Here is a 21,673-nt window from a genome sequence, read left to right as displayed (position 1 = left end):
CCCGAAAGCGACAAGGCCACCACGGTTCACGGCTGCCTACCTAAGCCCGCTCTATTGCAGGCGATCGCTTCGACGCAACAAGAAGAGTGTGGTGTGGTTGGTGTTTTGAACACTAGACCCATTTCAAGATTTTGACTAGTACCATCTACAACCGATGTGTTATGCCCGTAAACATTTCATGCTTACTCTACTCTCGGTTACGGGAGAGGCAGAGATTTTTTTCCAGTTCTTGTTGCGGACAGAGTGTAGAAAGAGATTGTTCTTCTCGAGAAGCGTGCTCCAAAATTTACGCATTCCAGGAACACGGGTCGGGGGACTTTAAAAATGTTCGAGCTCAGAAAACGAGATGTTTGCACTCGCACCACTTGAGAAACATAACAGTTTAGTTGCACACTGCCATTCCCAACCATCCTGACAAAAGCGTTTTTGAACGGGGCAGAGTTTATCACTGCAATCTTATCACATGTTGCAAGTTTCACTATAACAATCAATATATCCGGATATCTTCCGTCGGCAGGATTGCAACTTTTTGTTATTACCGTTTTCTGCCATCGTCAAAAGTGTTCCCTATTGGATTTTATGGCAGTCTTAACTGCTCGAAGTGGGCGATAAAAAACGCATAAAAGATTTTGCTGCTTGTCGGGAAGAATGGACCATTACCTTCAGTATTTATATAACAGTACCTAAAAGTTTTCCCGTATTCAAAATTTTTTTTTCCTAGAATGTTGTGCATGTTTTTTTCGCAGCAATGACGAGCACATCCGTGCCATCGAACCAGCGCGGCGATGCCATAGATGCCACAGCCGGGAACTCCGATATGTTCGGAGTCGAGAACTGCGTGGAGACGTACGACATCGCACTCGAACCTACGGCACCGTCCATGGTTGCCATACTGGAGTCCTTCGAGTCGATGTTCCTAAACTCCAACGACATCAAACACGAGTACGGTCCGGAGAGTTCGAGAGAGACGCGCCAGTTTATCGACATCGGCTGCGGGCCTGGAAGGTAACGTTCAGTTTGATTTGAAAGATAGAATATTTCTCAGTTTTAAAGACATATAATAAAGAAGGCCGCCGCCGTCTGGGAGACGTTGAAGTAACGAGCGTTAGCTGTCTGGTTTACAAGAACTTATAGGAATGAGATTAAATGGAGGTACAGCAATGGAGATACGAATTCGTACGTTCATTTCCCCATATGATGAACACACTCAAAAACATTCGAGACTTCCAGATTAGCTGTTTTCTAGTTGCTGCCACAGATGCCGCTGTGATCTCAGGGTGGTAGCAGACCCCACAAAATCTCGAAACGTGATAAGTAAGAGCAAACGCTTTTAAAACCGTTACTTAGCCAGTGTGGCGCAGGATGAGCATCTAGCCAACGCGGTTTATTCATTTTTCTTCAACCTTGGCTGTCGATGCAACGAAATCGTGTGGTAAAATTTACTTGTCTCCAGAATTTTTACTTCCAGGAAGCTAAACTAAGGGGCAGTTATCGCAGTCTATTTTGCATGCGAAAATGAAAATTACAAGCTGTGATAAATTCTGAACCTGCAACAGCCGCAAATCGGCGCCAACCCTCCTCAGCAGCACACGAGAAATAAGCAGCAAAACTATAGGTTATTAGTCAAAACCCAGCGCAGCTGCCGCACATTGCAAGTTCAGGTAGTTATGGCGGCAGGTATAATGCAAACGGCTTGCTCATATTAGGTACTCCTTAAATCTGGCAGCTGATATTTTACTTTTGCCTCTAAAAATATGTTGACAAGACCACCGTGTACGGGAATGAGAGCAGTGTGAGTACTTTTGCCAGGATAAATGGAATTAAATAACGGAGTATGAACTTATTAGAATCCACCCACAGTCATAAGCAAAGCGCAGTCATAGACGCAGTCATTAGGCTTGTAGAGGATAGCTACAAGGCTTGCAGGGCGATATGAGAGTTCGAAGAAAAAAAAGTTCTCATCCCTTGGTCATTGAACCCGGGACCGCCACCTGTCCTGTGCGGTCGTTAAATCAAGGAAGCTAACCAGTGCTTTTGTTTGTTTACCGAACACATATAGTGGCTAGCAGATGGCAGGGCGGCGACATTAGGTTTCCTAGATTGTACGGAGCTGTATGAAGCATCTGTTTTGAGCCACGTATTTGAAAATAGGAATTTTCTTCGATAACCCATAGCTGCGCAAATCACTTTTTTTCGTTGGTTCCGCATCCCCATGAATTTACATTGCGTTATATTATTCATAGAAAGTACTTCGGTATTTTTCCAGGAAACACCCCTCTTCTTCTGTTATGAGTTTTTAAAACAAATACAACCTCAAACAAATAATTTGAGATGATCTGAAGCCACGACCACCATTGAAACCCAGGATTCTAGGTTCTAAACAGTTTATTTCATCAAGTTTGCAAGCAATAATTAATACAACGGTAATCAATTACTATTTCTTTCGGGTGTTTGTAAACTTTCAGGTTGCATGCTGAGACCCCTTTAAGCAAGAATCATATCGTGTAATCCCACCTTCAGGCGTCGTCTTCTCCCGTCTACACAGGACATGTTTACGAAGCGCGTGGAAGGACGCTGTCTAGTTGGTCACTAACTCGAGGTGCAAACGCTTCTAGTCAAATGCGTTTATGCTGCCCGGAAAGGTGAAGCAGATTTAAAATAAATGGGTAATTTCTTAGCATCCCCCCAACTTCCTCCATCCGGCAGAATTATCCCAAGGCTAACCCCACCTATACCTTGCAACAAGCTTGACCTCAAGCTTACGACTTAAATGGAAGGCTCTACGCCTATTAAGGCACTGCAATGAAGTAAAGTGGCTATGGCGTTCCGCTGCTGAACACAAGGACTCAGAGTCCAATCCGGTTCGAAGCGGCCGCGTTCTGATGCGGGCGAAATTTAAAGCGCCACTGTACTGTTCACTGGCAGTAGTTACACTGTAAAGATCTCCAGGTGGTCGAAATCATTCCACAGCCCTTAACTACAGCGTCTTTCATAGCCCGTGTGCAGCCGTTAGACATGGATGCCACAAACCATGACAAATTTATTCACCTTTTTAGAGTCTATAGCACATGCAATACGCCGGACATTTCAGGGTTCAGAATGACTCGTCGGCCCACTCGTTGAGTGAAGCAGGATGAAAGGCGCCTTTGAACATCGCTGCAAGCTTTCTTTGCAGCTTCTCTTTAACTTTACAGTCTATCAATGTGCTCGAAGCTATAGTTCAGCACGGAGCAGCCTTCCCAGCCTAGAGAGTCAGGAAACCTGAAATTGGGTTCTTCCTGAACATTCCTTCCTTTTCTTATTCAGAACGCTATGGAGCATCGTTCGGTTCGTAGTCGCAGCGACGAAACGAGCGGATGTTATTTTCCTCGAGGCGGCCGTGTGTTGGCACCACAATTTCCGACGCAGCTGTCTGATAGCCGCTCCTTTTGAACGAATTGAGCACATCCACTGTCTTTTTTATTTGGAACGCATCCTGTACAATGCCGCACTCTGTAACGGCTGTGTACCAACACGGGGCCAGCAGTTTCTCGAACTTGTCAACTTGTAAAATATCAGCTTTCTGAAAGTGCAGATATTTGGAGACGAGTATTGCTTCTAATGAAATGAGGCCTGATTCTTATTTCTTCCGTCGATTTATTTTCTTCAGGATTTGGACATTCAAAAAGACAGATGGGATATGGCCATACCGCTTCTGTACAAACTGTTACAAATGCTTCGAATGTCAACGAAACAGAAGCGAGCCTCACGGTCCTTGGCGACGTTTCTCCCAGAATAATTGTCTTTGTCATGTCTTTGCCCAGGCGAAGACAACTGCTGATGTCTAAATGCTGGCAAGCACCGTGAGGCTCCCCCCCCCCTCTCCACTTTCTTCACTTCGTGTTGTCAAGAAACCAATCTCCCGCCCTCTCTCTGCCAAGGACTCTACTGATGTGCAAAGCAGAAGCAGGGACGCGATGCCCACACTTAAGAAATTACGTCACCTTTCGGAGGAAGTATTACAAGTACAATATTACTGACGAACAACCTCCACGTCATCGCGTTTTGCTGTTTAAAAATCGGGTTCACGGCAGTACCCAAGTGCTGTCCTTCTGCGAGGGCTCCGTGACTTTAATAGTATACTTTTATTTTTGAAGAAACGGTCACAACTTAGTGGCCATTGCAGAACCCTATCTGAGATACGTGCGAACATTTAACGAAAATTTAAAGATAAAAATTCAGGAATAATAAAATTTATGTTTAGAACTCAAAGGCCTTGATCCGATAGAAGCCAACTCTTTTCTAGATCACTTGTTAAGGCGTTTGAAACAGCCACAACCGGTATCCACATTTTAACGGTGTAGGCCGGTTGTATCGATTGTCAAATCCTTAAAAGGAGAGTCGAAAAAAAGCGGCAAACAAACTGAGTGTTCATTTCCCCTTGGAATTCGATTTGTATAATCAAGCAGCCGTGAATGTACACAAAATGGATGATTAAATTTCTAGATATCAGGCTTGAAAATCTGTATAGTCTAGAAAGCTAAACGATAATAATAGAATATTTAAAGAGCAAATCAAAATATGTATCTGATAAATAGCTAGCGTTTTGCCTGTGTTTTCTACGCAAGTATATTAATTAGTATTTGTGATTAGCTGCCAAGAAAAGGTATTTCTCTGTGAACAAGACCTGAGCACGGAATGTTTGAAAGGGGACCTTGTTCTAAAGGAGTAGGACTCGCCTCGACAGCGCCTACGTAGAATAATTGATAGGCGAAACTGATTTAACTTAAGGATCTGAACGTAGGCTGCCGATACGCAATCGCAATAGATAACGACATACCAGTCATACGGTTTCTTTTAATTCTGTAGCTCAAATCCACACTCCTTCATGTTCCAGTGTAAAATGCATGAACTTTCCCAAGAAGGCAGCGTGTTGAAATGTATCATCACATTCAGGGCGGAGTCGTCCGCACAAGGCAATTCAAAAGCGTGTAGTTTCACTTTATTTCGTCGAGGAGTTAGTAACAGCCATTGCTAATTATAACCCACCACACATTTGAGAGAAATCCTGCGTCCAACTTTCATTACGGGGCATTGAAAAAAAAGCGCCGTGTTCACATTTAATTGTTTACATAGGCTGCCAGCTTATACACTTTTGAGAAAATGTAGTTAGCTTTAATGCAGTTCTGTGATGTAGCAAGAACGAATGCGTGGGCTGAAGCAGCCATAGCAGCACCATTTTCAGGTCGCAATTCCAAATTTAGTTGTAATCAAACTTCGTACGTTAGAAGATCCATAGTTGGAAACATATGTTTCTGGTAAACGTTCCACTGAATAGTTTTCATTTGAATATAAAAAAATTGACAGTGGCTTAGCTCGAATATGCCAGGATATACGTAGAGAAAGCTTGGGCGAGTGCAACGGCGAGGCAAGCGGTGTGACGTCATACCAAACGGCGGCGGCGAGGCGCGCGGTGTCACGACCTGCCTACAGTAAACACGCAATACAATATAATGTATAACAAGGTGTGAAAGCCATACCGGCAAGGGACTCTAAAGATAGAACTTCAAAGCTAAAAAAACTGCTATTATGGAGTGAAATAAATCTAAATATCGAAATTACCATGGCTTGGAAAAGCAAAAGCTATGTGAAGAGTTTAGGCAGAAGGCGGCTGGAAAGTACGCTTTAGGAGATACCTACCTAAGTGCTTCTTTTTCACCACTGAAGTACTCCTTTTGAGCTTTTCTTTTCATTTTTCTTTGGTGCTATACTTTGGCGGAAAAAGACCGCAGAATACGTCATTAAAAGTGTTGTTTCAGTGGTCAGAAACAGAGCGAAGATGCACACGCACAATTTTTTTCCAACTGACCTCCCTCAACCTCGCCAATCGGACATTCAGCTCAAATTCATTGCTCCCAATCATTTATTCGATCTCGCTTTCAGGTATATGCAGCGACTATTAAAGTGCTTTATTACTGTAAAATCATTATATGGGTATGCCGCGTCAGCGAAAAGTGTCCGCGAAACATGTCCGCAAAATTTGTCCCCACGAGTACGTAGTTCTCTAAAGATGAATGTGTGAAAGTGATTGTGATAGAGTATGATAAAATGTTTCCAGGGAAAATATTTCGCTGATGAAGGGCAATTAGTTAATGAATTAAACGCAACAAACGCAATCTGGCTATTTCGCGTCAGCAAAAGGTGTCCGCAAAACGTGTCCGAAAATACTGTCCGCACGATTACGTAGTTCTTTGAAGATAAATCTGTCAAAGTGTGATCTTATCAATGTGTGATAAATGATGCCGTGGGAACTGTAATTGATACGGTGTAGTTGGTTATTTAATTAAATGCGAAAAAATACAGTTAGACGTCAAGATAGGGCGTTGATATTGTACATGGACGTCAAAAAAGCCACGGACGTCCGTATAGCATGTGGACGTTTTGCTTTCGCATTGCTCCAATGTGGGTCGCCGCATTGTCGCCAAATTGTCTATATTCGCAGCTTCACCTTGAAGTATTTGCTTCCTCGTCTACCCACATGGTGCGAGCGACTTGTGGGGGTCGACATCTCGGAGGCCATGTTGAAGTTCGCGCGGGAAAAGCGCGCGGACCCCCGGATAGAGTACAAGACTCTGGACGTCGTTTCGGAAGACGACGTCTCGAAGTTTGTGCGTGAGGAAGGCCATTTTCAACGGGTCTATTCGTTCTCGGCGCTGCACTGGATGAGTAATCAGCGGCATGCGATGAAAAACATCGAAACGCTCATGGCCGACGGTGGAGAATGCCTCCTGGTCTTTGCCAGCAGGTTGGACGTGCACGACATCTTCACCGCCGTAAAGAGCTCTCCTCGGTGGAGCAAGTACTCCCACGTAAGTAAGCGAGGCACATTCTGAAAGAGACTCCGCTCTCCGGACGCCATCCTTAATATACAGGGTGCTGCACCCAAGACTTGACACAATTTTTAAAAATAAACTTTTTTGAGTTAGATGAGCGCTTCTTTCTGCATAGCAATGTCAGTGGTGTAGTACATCAGAATACAGATAAGACGAGCTAACTAGCAGGGTGTTTAACTAATATTGGATATTTACGTTTTGTAGCGAAAGCTACATTGGCCACGAACTTGCGATTTCGCTGTGGCGGTGCTCCGAGGTGGCACACAGACCGACCTTGAGCCGTTGCCCAGCAACCGCCGCAGCTGGCAGACGCCGCGCGCTCACCGCGCGCTCACTGCGCCATCTGGCACACGTCACACCCTTTTACTCTTTTATTGGACCTCTTCGCCGCCGTTTTGCATGACGTCACATCGCTCTTCGCCGCCGTTTTGTATGACGTCACACCGCTTGCCTCGTCGCTACGTTCGCCTCCGCTCGCTTCGCCAGCTGTGTCGCATGCCTGATAACATGTCGGAGGATTGAAAAGGAGAGCTCGCGTGCGCCGCAACCACAGTTGAGGCGGCAGTCAGATCAGCTACTGTGAATGCCTTTGCATTACTCCAACGCAGTTTCGGCAGTGCCTTCTAATTTTTAACTATCACTGTTAGGCTCCTTATCGAATGAAAAGCGTGTAGCAGACTGTAATTAATGTCCAAATAAGTTTTTAGAATATCAAAGACTCTGTTACCCGCGCCGTTGTGGCCGAACAGATTACGGCTATTTCGATAAGTTACCTGGACTGGAGAGGCTGCTTTGCCAGCAAGCTTCTCGGAAGCGCATCTGGTTTGGCGCGATGTTGCCAAAACGTGTTGGGCTATAGCTCCTACGCTAAGTGCGTTTTCGGCAATCTTAAATCTAACATCGATATTAATAACGGTGAGCTACACACCTCTCGATAATTAAGGAGCCTAACGGTAATTGGTAAGAAGTTAAGTACCAAATATTAGTTAACAACACTGGTAGTTAGCACGTCTTAGCTCTGTTCTGATGTATTACACCACATACATGCTATACCTAAAAAAGAGCTCTTATAACGGCAAAGCCTGTTTTTAAAAATTGTGTAATTCTTAAGTTAAACATCCCGGTAAAAGCCCCGTGCGATAGCCCGCGACGGGTATCTGGATTCTATTAGTTTCGTTTGGTTTGAACATTCTGGAAGGCAGCAATTTTGCCCAACAGGAATAGGATAGAAAGGAAAAGAAATAGCATAAACTAAATGACATATATATAAAACAGGCTGCGTTGTGGAAAAGCTCAAGACAAGAAGCAACGGTTTCGTTTGTATTAAATATCTACTCAGCATGGAACAAACTGGCACAGTTTTTCAATGAAACAAACTTGTAGTAAACAAACTTTTAACCGCAAATTTTAACTTTCATCAACTTTGAATCATTCGAGTTCATCAAAAACTTGCTTGTTAAAAGGCTTCGGAGATCAGGAAAGTTTGCAATGGTAATCAGTTACACGGAAGTAACTGCACATTAAAAAGATGCTTTCTGACAGACCTTGCTCACAATTTTTTGTCAGGCAGCTTCACACATCCAGCAAACTGTAATTTATTCTCAGGTGATTCTACATCATGAAGAAAAAGTAATCACGTAATCTTTCTTCTTTGAATATTTCAGCATTGCTTATTAAGAATGTTTTGATGGGAGGAATAACGAAAATGTAGGACACCATATCTGACAAATGAAGAGTGGTAGCCGCCGCTCGAAAAAATTGGGGGACGCTTAAGCTTCGCCTACACGAGCAGAAAGCGCTAGCATTATATTGTGTCACTCGCATCGTCTACTGAGTCCACTAATTGCTAATTAACACGCTTACAATCTCTAAAGCACTTCAACCAATCCAAGAGCACTACGTATTCACTAGGTCCATCTTTATTCAACTTGAATCCATGAGCCTTTGTGGTCTATGGGAACCCTCATCGTCTCGCAGTCCGAAGCCCCTGGGCTTGATCCCCACCCAAACCCAAACTAACTTAATTTTCTTTTCAGGTCAAATGTAGCCGTTTTTTGCTTGCGTTGGAATTTTTCGCTCACGATTCACGACGCGACGCCGCCAACACCGGCTTTTTTGAGACACGGGACACCTAACGCTATCGCGTTGAAATTTATTGCCCAAACTCGTGCCCGCAAACAGAAAAGCCGCAAGGCGGCTACAGTGTCAGTCAGAGCACTTAGCGGTGGTCGAAGAAAACAATCGCTGTTGCCTTCGGCCGCGATTATTTAAAGGCGACGAAGGTCTCCCGCGATAAAAAATGAAAATGCCAATAGCAATCTCGAGCGTGGTAGAGACTATTTGGCATGGTTACATGCTTTCCAGGTGAACGTGGTCGCCTCTGGCGTCACAAAGTAATAGTATCTAACAAAATTGACGAAATTTATGCTTCTCCGTAATGGGATTTCTGAGCTCAGCTGCTGCGGTATTCGAACTGTTGGCGACCTCATACCGAACACATATTGTCTAACGCAGGCGGCTCGAGCTCTGACTTGAGCAGCGTGCATTGGGTTCCTCCGCCGATGGGCCTTGCCTGAGGAATACGGCCGGCGCGCGTACAGAACGCGCTACAGTGGCGCCATCGGTGGGGCGCGATGCATACTTATCGCTGACTTCATAAGCTAGCAGACAGCAGAGCGCTCTACTCGTCTCTACTCTTCAAGCTGCCGCCGTTCCCTCCCTCTCCCTTTTGTAGCGAAAGCTACAGAACTATAGCTGAGACGCATTTCGCCATGAGACTCAGAATGACCTTGAAACGACCTTGAGATAAGTCATGGCTGGTGTTGCTATGCACAAGCACATAACCATGAGTGGTCCACTTAGTGGACCACCTCTGACCTTTAGCTTCGATCTTCAACTCCGACCTTGACTACTGGCCCTGACCTTTGACCTTGACTGTTGACCTTGAGCTTTGATCTTGTATTTTGACATTGAATTTTCTTCCTCGCGTTCATTTTGATGCTGCGCGTCTTTTCTCTTCCGCTGCGATACGCATTCGGTTACGCTGAGTCCGAGGCCGAGTCACGCGGCTAAAAGTAGGAACGGGATCCCAAGAGGCGCGCTAAAAAAAAACATTTCCAAGGCCCGGTATAAATACTCAAGGAAGTTAGCTTAATCGCCAACGTGCTCTGCGAAGTCTCTGAGCTTGATGAACGTTGGAGCTTCAGCCTCGCGTTCTTTACTACTGATGACCTTGAGTAGTCGCCAGTATTTCCACCATCGTACATCGTATCCCGGCAACCTAAGGTTCTCGTATGCAACAGGCTGCACAATGTTTTAGTACTTATATTGCTTGGGAGCGCTTTACATGGTGTATGGAACTAAAATGAATTCAGATGAAAGTCATGGCTAGGACAAACAGGCAATATTTCCGCTGCGATTCTGTATACAGCAAAATAAAGGCAGTATTAGCTGTTAAAGCAGGTCTTAGAGGGCTTTGATAACAAATTGAGACATTATGCATTTTAAGCAATAGGTGTGACAAGCCCAACAAATTTTGGCTATCTCGACGAATTAGGTTCACTGGAGAGGTTGCTTTGCCTGCAAGCTTCTCAAACAGCATGTATTTTGGCGCGATGTAGGCGAAATTTGTTCGGCCACAGCGCCGAGGATAATCGCGTTCTCGAAATTCTAAAAACGGGTATGTACATTACTTACGGTGGGCTACATGTCTCTCAATAATTAAAGAGCCCAACGGTAATAGTTTAAAAGTTAACTATTAAATAATGGTGAACAAGCCTGCTAGTTAGCACTTCTTAGCTGCATTATGATGTATTATACCGCTGACAGGGCTATGCCAGAAAAAGCGCGCATCTAATTCAAATAGCTAATTTTTAAAAATTGCAGAAAGTCTTAGGTGAAACACCGTGTATATATATATATATATATATATATATATAGCGAAGTATACGCTTCGTTAAAGGAAACATATTTATTCAACTCGACGTTTCGAAGCGCATATATACATATGCTCTTCACCTCAGTGGATTCTAGTCGTTATGGAACGCGAAAGAGAGGCAACAACAAAAGAACGAAGCGAGGAAGAGACAACGCGCTCAATTGCTTTCTCAATTAAACTAGGGTTAACCAGAGCTAAATCATAGCCAATTTTTATTACTATTATTATTTTCGACAGCAGCTATCCATTTACTACACCGCTTCCACATAAAAGCGTGCCTAGAAGAATCTTTAGTAGATTCGTCGTGACGACTCCAGTGGCTAATCAGGGGGACTGCAGTGGCTAATTATCCCAAATCATACATCATTGCTAAGAGCTCGCCTTTTTTCTTTGAGTTTTATCAAAATCACATTATCAGTTTGCGCTAAACGAGCCCTTTTTGTCAAGTCTGTAGATTTTTTTCAACGTGCGCGATACTTTGCGCTGCCTCCCGCAGGTTTTTGAGGGCCTTCTTCCTGAGACGAGCGTCCTCGAGAGCACCGTGTCCCTGAGAAACTGCGCTGCCGACCTGGTCCGCGCTACAAACCTGATCCCGCTCGCCTGCGAGGTAGTCCACACCACTGCCACCATTGGACTGGACAAGACTGCGGCTGCAAGTGGGTATTTATAACAAGAATGCGGCGCGAAGCTCTTTGTCCAAACCCTTTGTCCTGACTTCATCATGCTTGTATTTACCCCAACTGTAGCCTATTCTTATGTAATGCCCTCCGGCCTTTAAGAATGAAATAAATGAAATGAAAGGAAATTTCTTAAGCGCATGCTGGAAGATGCCGCAAGCCAGACATGCGTTTACTTGCAATTTTGAAAAAACTTTCCAGCGCAAGGAAGAGGAAAAAGAGAGGGCAGAGACGGGGGCTTAAAGAACGGCTGTTTTTTTTTTTGTTTCCAAGAAACAATGCATTGCATCGGGATGACAGATCACTTCCTGCTGACCTCATGAAAGGTGTAAAAGCTGAAAATGCAGTGCTGTATATCATAGCGACTAAGGAGTATTGACAGTTTAAACTAGAAAAAATACAAACAATTGCAATCAATAACAAAAAATATCAGAAAAGTTTGGTGTTGTGTTTGATTTTCTTGTTCATTTGCCACAGTTTATCTCTCTTAAATAGCCTCCCGCAATAATGCAGTGCGGGCGAAGTGTACGTACAGAGTAAGAACGGTCTTTGAAATAAGCAAAATACGATGTGGCTGCTGTCGTCGGCTGGGGTCAAGCAATGGGATACGGACGACTCTTAGAAATGCATGTAAAACAAAGGATCTCAAAGTAGTTTACTGATTTATTTGTGCTCCTATTAGATGTACCATTCAATAAGCAAAAGCGATTAGATCCCAAAACAGCCTACGCGCTTATGAAACGTGGTTACAATGCCGATCTATGTTTAAAACAGCCCAATACATGTCTGGTGGTCATTCCCTTAAGTGAGGGTACAGAGTTAGAGCGGGAGTCTTTCAAGAAGACGTGAACACTACTTTCCAAAATTTTCCCCTTTCAGAGTGCACTTACGAAGGCGGCCATTGATTGCCTCCGGCGACTATCTTTAAGAGGCTCCAAATATGTAAAGCGTCATTTTGGAAATATCTTTATAAGAGGTCGAAAAAAAATTCAGGGAGCGCTTTGTTGAGCTAAAGAGCGGCAAGGCGTAATCCTTAAGCGCGGTGTTGCTGCTTGTGTCACTGGTGTGTGGTTAAGATGTTAATTAACTACGCAATTGTTTGTGAATCTTAAATGCTGGAGACACTGGAGGGCGTGTGGGAGGCATCCGTCTGATTCGACGCCTCTCTGCAAACACTCTCCAGCGTCGTAGACAAGGAGAAGTACATATGCGTTGGCAGGAAGTAGCGTAGCCATTAGCACGCTCTGCTGCGGAACAGAAGGATGGTGGTTGGAGTCCCATCGTGCACAAAGATTTTTTTTTTCTGGTCTGACTAGAAAAGCATGACACACAATCTTCTACTGACAACCTTCTGTCGACAACGATGAGGAATTAAAGGCTTTCGCCTTAGTAAATGCCTGTTGTTGCGGCGGAAGATATACTCGGAACTCCTGGGCACTAAATCAGCTGGGTGTTTCTCCCAGTCTCAAAAGCTTTTTTGCATGTTGTGACGCCACCCGAGCTATATTTGCAAGCAAATCAAAATCTTTCAGATTAGAAAACCCAATCTGCTGTACATGGAATAGTATTCTGAAACAACATAACAGTTTAACTCCGTACCGCAAGAGCAACGGCGTAGACGGTGCCCTGGCCGCCTCCGGGGTCCGATCCCGCTTCCTATGCTTATACTGGCGCTGAGCGGCCGCCAGGCGCCTCCAGAGTCAGCGCTGCATTAACCGCCACCAGTGCCCAGCTTTGCTTCCCTGTTTCGACTGCTCCGCCGCCGCAATGGATGATTCAACGCGGATATGGTATCTAGCAGCTGCACGCCGCTACCTATGACAGCAGTTAATGGCCCGACGAGTTTAATTTCTAGATGTAACTACATTATTTTTGTGTAGTTGTCTTGAAAGATATGGTCGCTCAGGCAGGGCAATAGTTTTGAGGTATTTCTGCGTTTCGAAAAGTAATGGTTATCTACAAGTGTGTGCGCAACACACAGCAGAAAGGCTGGGGTGTTGGTAATAGCAATAATTCTTACAAAAAGAGGAGCTTTAAAAAATATCTGAAACGTTGGGGATATGGAATTTTCCTAAAAAAACTTCACTAAGAATATGGTATCAAAGCGGAAGTCGATTTCATCTACACAGTAACAAGAATTATTAGAAAAATACAAAAAGGCGGAAACACCGCTTAAATGGCTTCCCCTAAAATTGAGGGAATGGGGACTATTATAAGGTTCACTGATGGAAATTGAATTTACACTACCTGATGGTCTTAGGAGAGTGACAGAGGTTTATACAGTCTTTTAGTCGGATACAACTCTAGAACGCCGCGGCTTTTCCCCACTTCTAGCCGTCGGCCGATTGTCGGCCGATTCTGATGAACCTGCTAGCGTGGAAATGCAAGGAGCGGCGCCAATATGGAGAGAGAGGTTTATCCCCGACCATAGCGGGAAAGGATGATTCCCTTTCATCTACCACTCCCTGCTTCGTCACACTAGCAGGGTCGTGACAATCGGCCGACGCCAAGGTTATTCTTTGACGGTGTAAACCGGCTATGTTCTTAAGTTGTCTCCGACTATAGTATATAGGAAGAGCACAAAAGAAAACATTATCAACTACAGCGGTCGCATAATGGAGATTTTTTTTCTTCATTGTTTTATTCCTTAGTTTCCTGCAGAGAAAACTAAATAGGTTTGTCTACGAAACGTTCTACATTCTCCTACAAAATAAATAACACCTGCACGGAAGATTTCAAGGGAAGCGTGTGAGGTGCGGTCCATGCGGCAATGTACGTTCTCAGCAAAGGGTAACCTGTGACTAGATTATTTATATAGGGAAACAGTAAACATCTGCATGTTCTGAGCCGGTTGAACGAGTGGTAAGAGTGTTCTGTGCAAACAGTGCACGATGAGCTCGCGCAATGTTTTTTTCGCTTTCTCTTCGTAGAAATAGATACTGCTCAGTGCAACCCTGGCCGGTTAACGGAGAGAAATACCCATATAACAGCACAACAACAACTAAGCAGTTCTTGTTTTTTATCCACTTCCTTTCAGACTTCTTCACTCTTCTGAACCCTGTTTACAAACTGCTGAACGAAGACGAGAAGCAAGAGCTGCAGAACTTCACACTCGACGTAATCGAAGACATCAGGAAGCGCTATGCCTCCAGGGGTAGCAGTCGCGACTTTCTTGTAATTCATGCCTACAAGCCGAGAAACTAGATGCACACAAGCATATTCTGTGTTTTCACATGATCAGTGGAGGAATTGACGTTTATTTTCGACGAACTGGTTCTAGGGGTGTACAGCAAACTTTGCGCTTTGAGGGGCGAAATTTTTGTCCTTTTGAAGTTAAGTATTTCTTTACGCCCGACCAGCAACTCAGACCTTGAAAAAGAAAATTTGTTAGTTTTAAAGGGCAAAATCCAAGCGGTTGGTTTTTTTCAGGGTAGTCGACAAATTCTGACATTGTGTCTTAATCGAAGAAAACAGCAACATCGAAATTCTGCTACCTAAAAACTAAATGTTTGAAAGATCGTGGATGTAATACCCCTGTCACACGGGCACTTTCGATCCTCATGGAACTCTATCTGCATCGAAATTTTCGAGCACGCTCGAAACATCCGATGCTACACGGGCGTTTTCAATGCTCCTTGAGAAGTTTCCCTCATGTGTGTTCGGTGGCGCCAAATGTTCCTCCAACAGCCAGAACATGGTGATGTCCGGCAACACTGTGCAGTCGGGTGCAGCGGCAGCCAAATCCGTAGCCAGACGTGTGGCGCAACTCTGCTGCTGTGCGATGGAGCCCGATGGTCGGCAACGCTTCCGCGATTTCGGCGTAGACTGCGGCGTTTCTCTTCTGGTGCCGCAAATCATCTAGGCGGTCTTGCCAACAGTCGATGAGAGCGGCTGTCTCGCGCTCGCTCCACAGTTTGCGCGTCGACGAGCAGGAGGACGCCATCTTTGTTTACACTGACGACAAAGCTTGGAGCGTGATTGCCGTGGTGTCGAGATCATTTATAAATATGCTTGCATATATGCAAGCATAGTGCCTAAAAATGTTCTGTCTTGCATTTAAATCAATTACAACATCAATTGTGGTTTTGTTTTGTTAACTAGTGTTTATTTTTATAGCTTCGTGAGAGCGAGAATGCTTTCGATTGTGCTTGGAACCTCAAGCACTCTTGAGGAGTCGGCATCGAGTCAAGCAGGATCGAGCTTGATTGCGCTTGAAAGTGGCCGTGCGACAACCGTCGATCTGCATTGAGTCCGATCAGCATTGACTCAATGAGGATCGAAAGTGCCCGTGTGAGAGGGGTATAATTTCTGTTTCCAAAGTGCCCATTACACTTGACATCAACCATTACCTTCGAGTATGCTGTTACATCAGGCTAATTATGTCTCTACTAAAATTACGTACGACGCCAGCTGTAGCCAATCGGAGGTGGTCCTCGCGTCCGCTGCAGTCGAGTGGAGAGAGGGTGTGACGATGGAGAGAGAAACGCGGTTGCGTCCTCATGCAAACGCCAGGAAAAAGCTGCAAAGAATCGCAACATGATTCCGCATGTCTTGTTAAAACTCTACCCCTCTCTACTATGTTAAACTCTACTATGTTAAAACTCTACCCCTTTTTTTAACTGCCAGAAATAAGAAAAAACGAGGTTTGCCAAGGTTTTTCGTATTTCCAGACGCCAGGAAAAAGATGCGAAGAATCACAACGTGATTCCGCATGTCTTGTTAAAACTCTACCCCTCTCTGCTCTGTTAAACTCTACTATGTTAAAACTCTACAGCTTTTTTTGACTGCCAGAAATAAGAAAAAACGTGGTTTCCTATGTTTTTCCGTATTTGCAGACGCCAGGAAAAAGATGCGAAGAATCACAACGTGATTCAGCATGTCTTGTTAGAACTCTACCCCTCTCTACTATGTTAAACTCTCCTATGATAAAACTCTACCCCTTTTTTTGACTGCCAAAGATAAGAAAAACGTGGTTTCCTAAGCTTTCCCGTATTTAGCTGCAATTTTTGGGATTAGAAAGAAAAGTCCCGAGGATTGTGATAAATGTAGATTCAGACAAGGTAAGTTTCTACCAAACTGGCCGTTTAATTGTTTTGTGCCCCCTAAAAGAGGTCGCTTGATTTTAGCAGAGAACGCACACAGACAGCGAATATTGCCCCGAATCAGAAGTGCTGGGCCCGCGATAGTAATGTACAACACGAAATAAACAAATAACCAAAAACCAAATACTTGATTTTGTGTGCAGTGTTTGAATGCAACTTTCAGTTTGCCTTCATTGTTTATAAGGTAATGAGGCAAACAATGTTCAAATCATTTCGCATTAAACAGTAGCGCTTAAAGTAAATTTTCATTGCAAAAAAAGTGAAGGGAAAAAGGCCATTTATGCAGCCTTTTGCTGAATGTCTACTTCAGTTGTACTTTAAAAAAATCGCTTGATTTCAACACCCTAATTATACGACCATAATTATATATCAGGAATTTAACAACACTGCAAAGCGAAGTGTTCAGCCTGCTATGAATCCGCCTCCGATCTCTTAACGTTACACCTACCTTTTTTTTTTCAATAGCTCGCTGCGTTGTCCTTAACTTAAGCGAACCCTCTTCGTTAGCCTCCGCATTTCTGCCTCCTAGATGAGTACTGGTAAGATACAGCTGATGTATTGTTTCCTCTTGACGGATATTGGTAAACGGCCATTCATGATCTGCCGGCTTTCGGCAGCAAGATTCCCTCGGTCGCTCTTGACCGCGGTTATTGCCGAGGGCCCTGATACGGAACATGAAGACCGGTACACCAAGTATGAGGGCGGCGAGTGAACGTGAAACGTTCGGGCCGGTGGTGGTGCCTTATATGGATAATGTCTCTCATCACCTCAAGAGAATCAAGGCATTTATTGGAAATTGAGGCCTCAACTGCCGCAATTTCCAATAAACGCCCGTTGAAGTTTGGGCTCGTCGTGTCCTGTCTCTTCTCTCGTGATCGTCCTTTTTGCGCTCTTACCTTCCCAGAGTCAAGACAGTTGCAGGCAGGCATGGCGTCCCTCTGGCGTTTTCTGCGCCAAATAAACTTGCAAAATTTTATAGTGCGGTGATAGAAGGAGCGGCTGCCTAATCAGGCACGGAACATCAGACATCCCTTGCGCCACCGGGGTGGCATATGTTTTGCCTGTTTCATGTAGAAAGACGTACAGTCTTTGTCAAAACTTTAGAGCCCAGGGGGTTCACTTCCAAGCTGGGACTCCAGGAGCATTCATGTTAGTTTTACTTATTGCACGAGGCAGTACCAGAAATCTTCTCATGCCCAGGAAATTTGGAGCGCTAGAGATCCATTAAGAACGACACAGTGTGGCTCAAAAGAAAATACCCTGGGCTCCAAACTTTTGACAAAGGCTGTACATCGGGAAGGCAGGGCGGTGCATAAATGAGTGACTCAGGGAGCATGCGAATAAAGTTAAGAACAACACTGACAAAGGTGCACAGCTTTTGTTCTATCTTAATACTTTCCCCAATTGTGCACCGCGATTTGGCGAGGCAGATTCTTGGCAAACGCAAAAACGAACACGTGCTGCTCTAATCGGAAGCCCACCGCATTAAGGAAAAAGCAGAAGACTGCATCAGTGATACGGCCGCATCTCTCTACGCTGCTGAATACAATTTTTTGCTCTCGCGTCTGCGTTAACAACCTTTAGCATGACTGTGTGTGTTTCCAGATCGTGTTTGAGCATGCATGGTCAGATGTATAAGTATGAGTTCTCAGGAAGCAAAAACCAGCTGTTAGTAGCGCCTGTTTGTGTCTCTATGTCTCATTGTTGGGGATCGTCGCGTGTTTGCGCAACCTTCAGCTTAACAGAAACATCTACCAGGTAGGCCCAACCGAAGTTTTATTGATGATCAAAGAAAACCTGCCATATTCGCTCCATCCCATTCTTATTCTTCTAGTTATTTTCCTCTCATGATCCAGGCCAGCTGTCACTACATGCCCTAAATAGACGTATTCTCTTACTACTTCCAGCACCTGGCTACCAATTGCGAACTGCTGTTCTCTTGCTAGACTGTTGAATATTAGTTCGGTTTTCTGCATGTTAATTTTTAGCCCCACCGTTCTGCTCTGAATGTCTAACTCATTGATCATGCTTTGGAGTTCATGTCCTGAGTGACTCAGGAAGGCAATGTCATCAGCGAATCGCAGATTACCTAAGTATTCTTGATTAACGCTTATCCCCAACTGTTCCCGTTTCAGGTCCCGGAATACCTTCTGTAAACAGGCAGTGAATAGCATAGGCGAAGTCGTGTCTCCCTGCCTGACATCCTTCTTTATTAGAATTTTATTGCTGACTTTATGGAAGACTATCGTAGCTGTGCACTCGTTATAGATATCTTCGAATGTTTGCGCATCACATCCTTCTACACCCTGATTCCACAATGCCTTGATGACAGCTGCATTTTCCACTGAGTCAAATGCTCTCTCGTAATCAATGAAGGCTATATATAGCGGTGAGTTTTATTGTGCGCATTTCTCTGCCAGCTGATTAATGGTCTGAATAGGGTCTATTCTCGAGTATTATTTGCGAAATCCTGCCTTATATGTGGTTCCAATCTTAAGGGCGATAATTCTCAATTACGTGATATAATCTGTTGCCCTAAAACCGGAAATAGAAAGATGATTGGTTATTTCAGGTAATTATTTTTTATTTGCACTCTATCACTTAAATAATCTCCGCCTTGCTCTACAAACCGCATACACAGCTCCGCACGGATGCATCTTTCACGACTTTTGGAAGAAAAGTTTGTATAAAATAAGTTTGAACAGCCGGTATACAGTAAGGTTTCAACCTTACGAAGTGAGGCCCCTTAGTAGCCAGCTGTAGATATTAAAATAAAGCTGAGTCCGGCTAATAAAAATCATAAGTTATTATTAAACTATGAAAAGGAAAGCAGTAATACATACTTATAGTAAGGCATCCAGCTCAGAAGCAGAACTTTCATTTTATTAGCAGCCAATGAGCTTTCCTAATTTAGGCATCGATTCTATCGAATTGAATTGCGTATACAAATGCTTTGCACTCATAATTTTCCTCAGGAGATAAATTTGCTTGCACCGTGTGGTTACAATTCAGCTTGCATTTTGAGCGCACTTAGGTGTACATTCATGAGGTATGATTTGGAACCACCTCGTTTGCTTACAATGGCGCAAGGTCAACCATGATAGCACTAATCCTTAACTTAACTAATGACCTGGTTCAATCGGCTTGAGAGTTTTATCCTAATTCGTGGCGTATAAACTGAACAATAGAAAATAAACAAGCTCCTCAGAATAAAAAAAAAGAAACGGTGAGCCCTAAATGTTAACAAAGCCCCTGTTGTTGCGGTTCATATACTCGTACACAGCGTTCTTCAAAAGGCTTCCCTTTTGTCGGAGAAACAGCGGTTAGGCTCGGAAGCATACATTTAGTGTTGTGAGCGAAAGTTTTCGGGATACCGATTAGAAAAAATAGCAATCTGTTTCTTCATTACCTCACAATGTGGCTTGCTGAAAACCTTAGGAATATGTCGGAAAATGCATGTTCCAGCCAAGGGAACGAATATTTGCTTTGTAGCCAGGAAAAGTAGACATTTGCACTTTGCCACGAGCTCCCATTCTGCTAAATATTGGCTCATGGCCTACGCATACGTTGAGAAATACCATTGAGATAGCAATCGCTAAACGGAAAAGCAGTGAGATAGGCGGGTAAAATACCGGTTTTCATCCTTACGTTTCATGAGCGGACTGCAGTTGCAAATATCTTTTGGCCCAACCGAAGCCTTATTTGTGGAGAAAGTCTACGTACTCAGATAACACGACTGCACAGCGGCATTGATGGAGTGCCTTGAATAAAGGCCGAGTCGAAAGATGCGGACAGCGTAGTAGCATGGTCGCCACCAGGATAAACAAACTCCTCAAAACCTGGTCAGTTTGCATCAGGCGGCCAGCATTGCGCCCAGCAAAATGGGGCGGGATTTGGAGACCTCGATAATCGAGACGTGGAACGGTACATGGAAGCTTTACTACAGGAATGCAAGCAGTGGTGCTTATTTTATAACGGAGTAATTACTCATTGGCATCCACCCGAGCGCAGCCATACGGCTACAAAGGAAAGCTACACAGCTTTTTCAGAAACTGCGTAGTTAAAGAAAAATTCGTCCTGGACCAGGGTTCGAACCCGGGACCACCGCTTCACCGGAGCAGTCGCGCTACCAATTGAGCTAACCGGGACGGCAAGCTTATGGTAGGGCGAGAGCGAATTGATCAATAACTCGAAGTGGAAACAGTGTTGGTCAAATGTTTAGGGGAATCCCCCAAGGTGGAGTAGATTTGTAATAAGGGAGTACCGTATTTACCCAATTCCAACGCGCACCTTTTTTCGGGGAAAATACGTCTCAAAATCGCATGCGCGTTGGATTCGAGTGCAAACCGAAACTGCCCCATAGCTGCCCATCGTCATCGCCATTATACGATGTGGGAGCTCACTAACTGCTGGAAACATGGGAGCACGTTTGCTCGTCGTTTTCTGCGTCGCAGGAGCCGTTTTCAACCGGTGTGGCGCTTGTCATTGGTCGCGTGCTCAGCGACCACGGACCGCGTTCACGGCGACGGTATCCCGTGCACTGCCGCGGGCGGACGCCTCATCACTGCCGTTGCACGATCAAGATACGCGGATCGAAGAATATGTTGATGAAACAACGGTTATCGGAAACGCGTCATTTCGGCGGTAAAGTTCCAAAAACGATGAGACTCCTTTCTGTTTTGCGGCCGACTCTCTGACAGAGATTACATCGTCCGCAGGCGGGGCACGCCGCGCCGCTGACGAGGTCGTGCATCATGCCGATCTCACAGATAACAGCGCCCCCGCGCCCGTTTTTACAGTCGAAGATCTTTATCTTTCGCTCAGACGCACTACGAAGTCATGGATGCTCCGCAAGAAGCATCGCCGTTGCCGCAGTTACGCCTAGCAGCAGACGAACCTCCCGTAACCGGAGCTCTCCGCTTGCGCTTGGGGCGTCTTCCTTTATACTGATGCTTTGTCAGAAAATTGCGTGAGCGAAAATCTCGTTTCTCAGTCACATCCATAGCGGAGATAGGAGAAAAACCCGGGCAGAAGCGTTGGTTCACGTCTCGGTGGCGGCAGAACGAAGAAAGAGCGTCTGCGCCC

The 21,673-nt window shown here is 44.6% G+C and overlaps 1 protein-coding gene across 1 annotated transcript; it reads left to right on the top strand.

Annotated features, from left to right (window-relative positions):
• Nucleotides 1-748: 748 nt before the first annotated feature.
• LOC149347036 (uncharacterized) lies at nucleotides 749-14,851 on the top strand. The gene is made up of 4 exons (XM_089585484.1): nucleotides 749-1,005; nucleotides 6,482-6,848; nucleotides 11,306-11,465; nucleotides 14,524-14,851. Exons 1-4 carry the CDS (start codon nucleotides 749-751, stop codon nucleotides 14,688-14,690), a joined length of 951 nt encoding a protein of 316 aa, XP_089441610.1. The 3' UTR covers nucleotides 14,691-14,851.
• The last annotated feature ends 6,822 nt before the right edge of the window (nucleotides 14,852-21,673 follow it).

The sequence above is a fragment of the Amblyomma mixtum genome, chromosome 4 (genome assembly GCF_055824585.1).
Source record: "Amblyomma mixtum isolate Tamu chromosome 4, ASM5582458v1, whole genome shotgun sequence".
Taxonomy (NCBI): domain Eukaryota; kingdom Metazoa; phylum Arthropoda; class Arachnida; order Ixodida; family Ixodidae; genus Amblyomma; species Amblyomma mixtum.
This window is presented reverse-complemented; position numbering and strand designations above follow the sequence as displayed.

Coding starts and splice junctions, on each gene's coding strand:
- LOC149347036 (XM_089585484.1), top strand. CDS start 749: ATGACGAGCACATCCGTGCCATCGAACCAGCGCGGCGATGCCATAGAT. Junction 6,849..11,305: donor GGTGGAGCAAGTACTCCCAC/GTAAGTAAGCGA, acceptor TGCCTCCCGCAG/GTTTTTGAGGGCCTTCTTCC. Junction 11,466..14,523: donor GGACAAGACTGCGGCTGCAA/GTGGGTATTTAT, acceptor ACTTCCTTTCAG/ACTTCTTCACTCTTCTGAAC.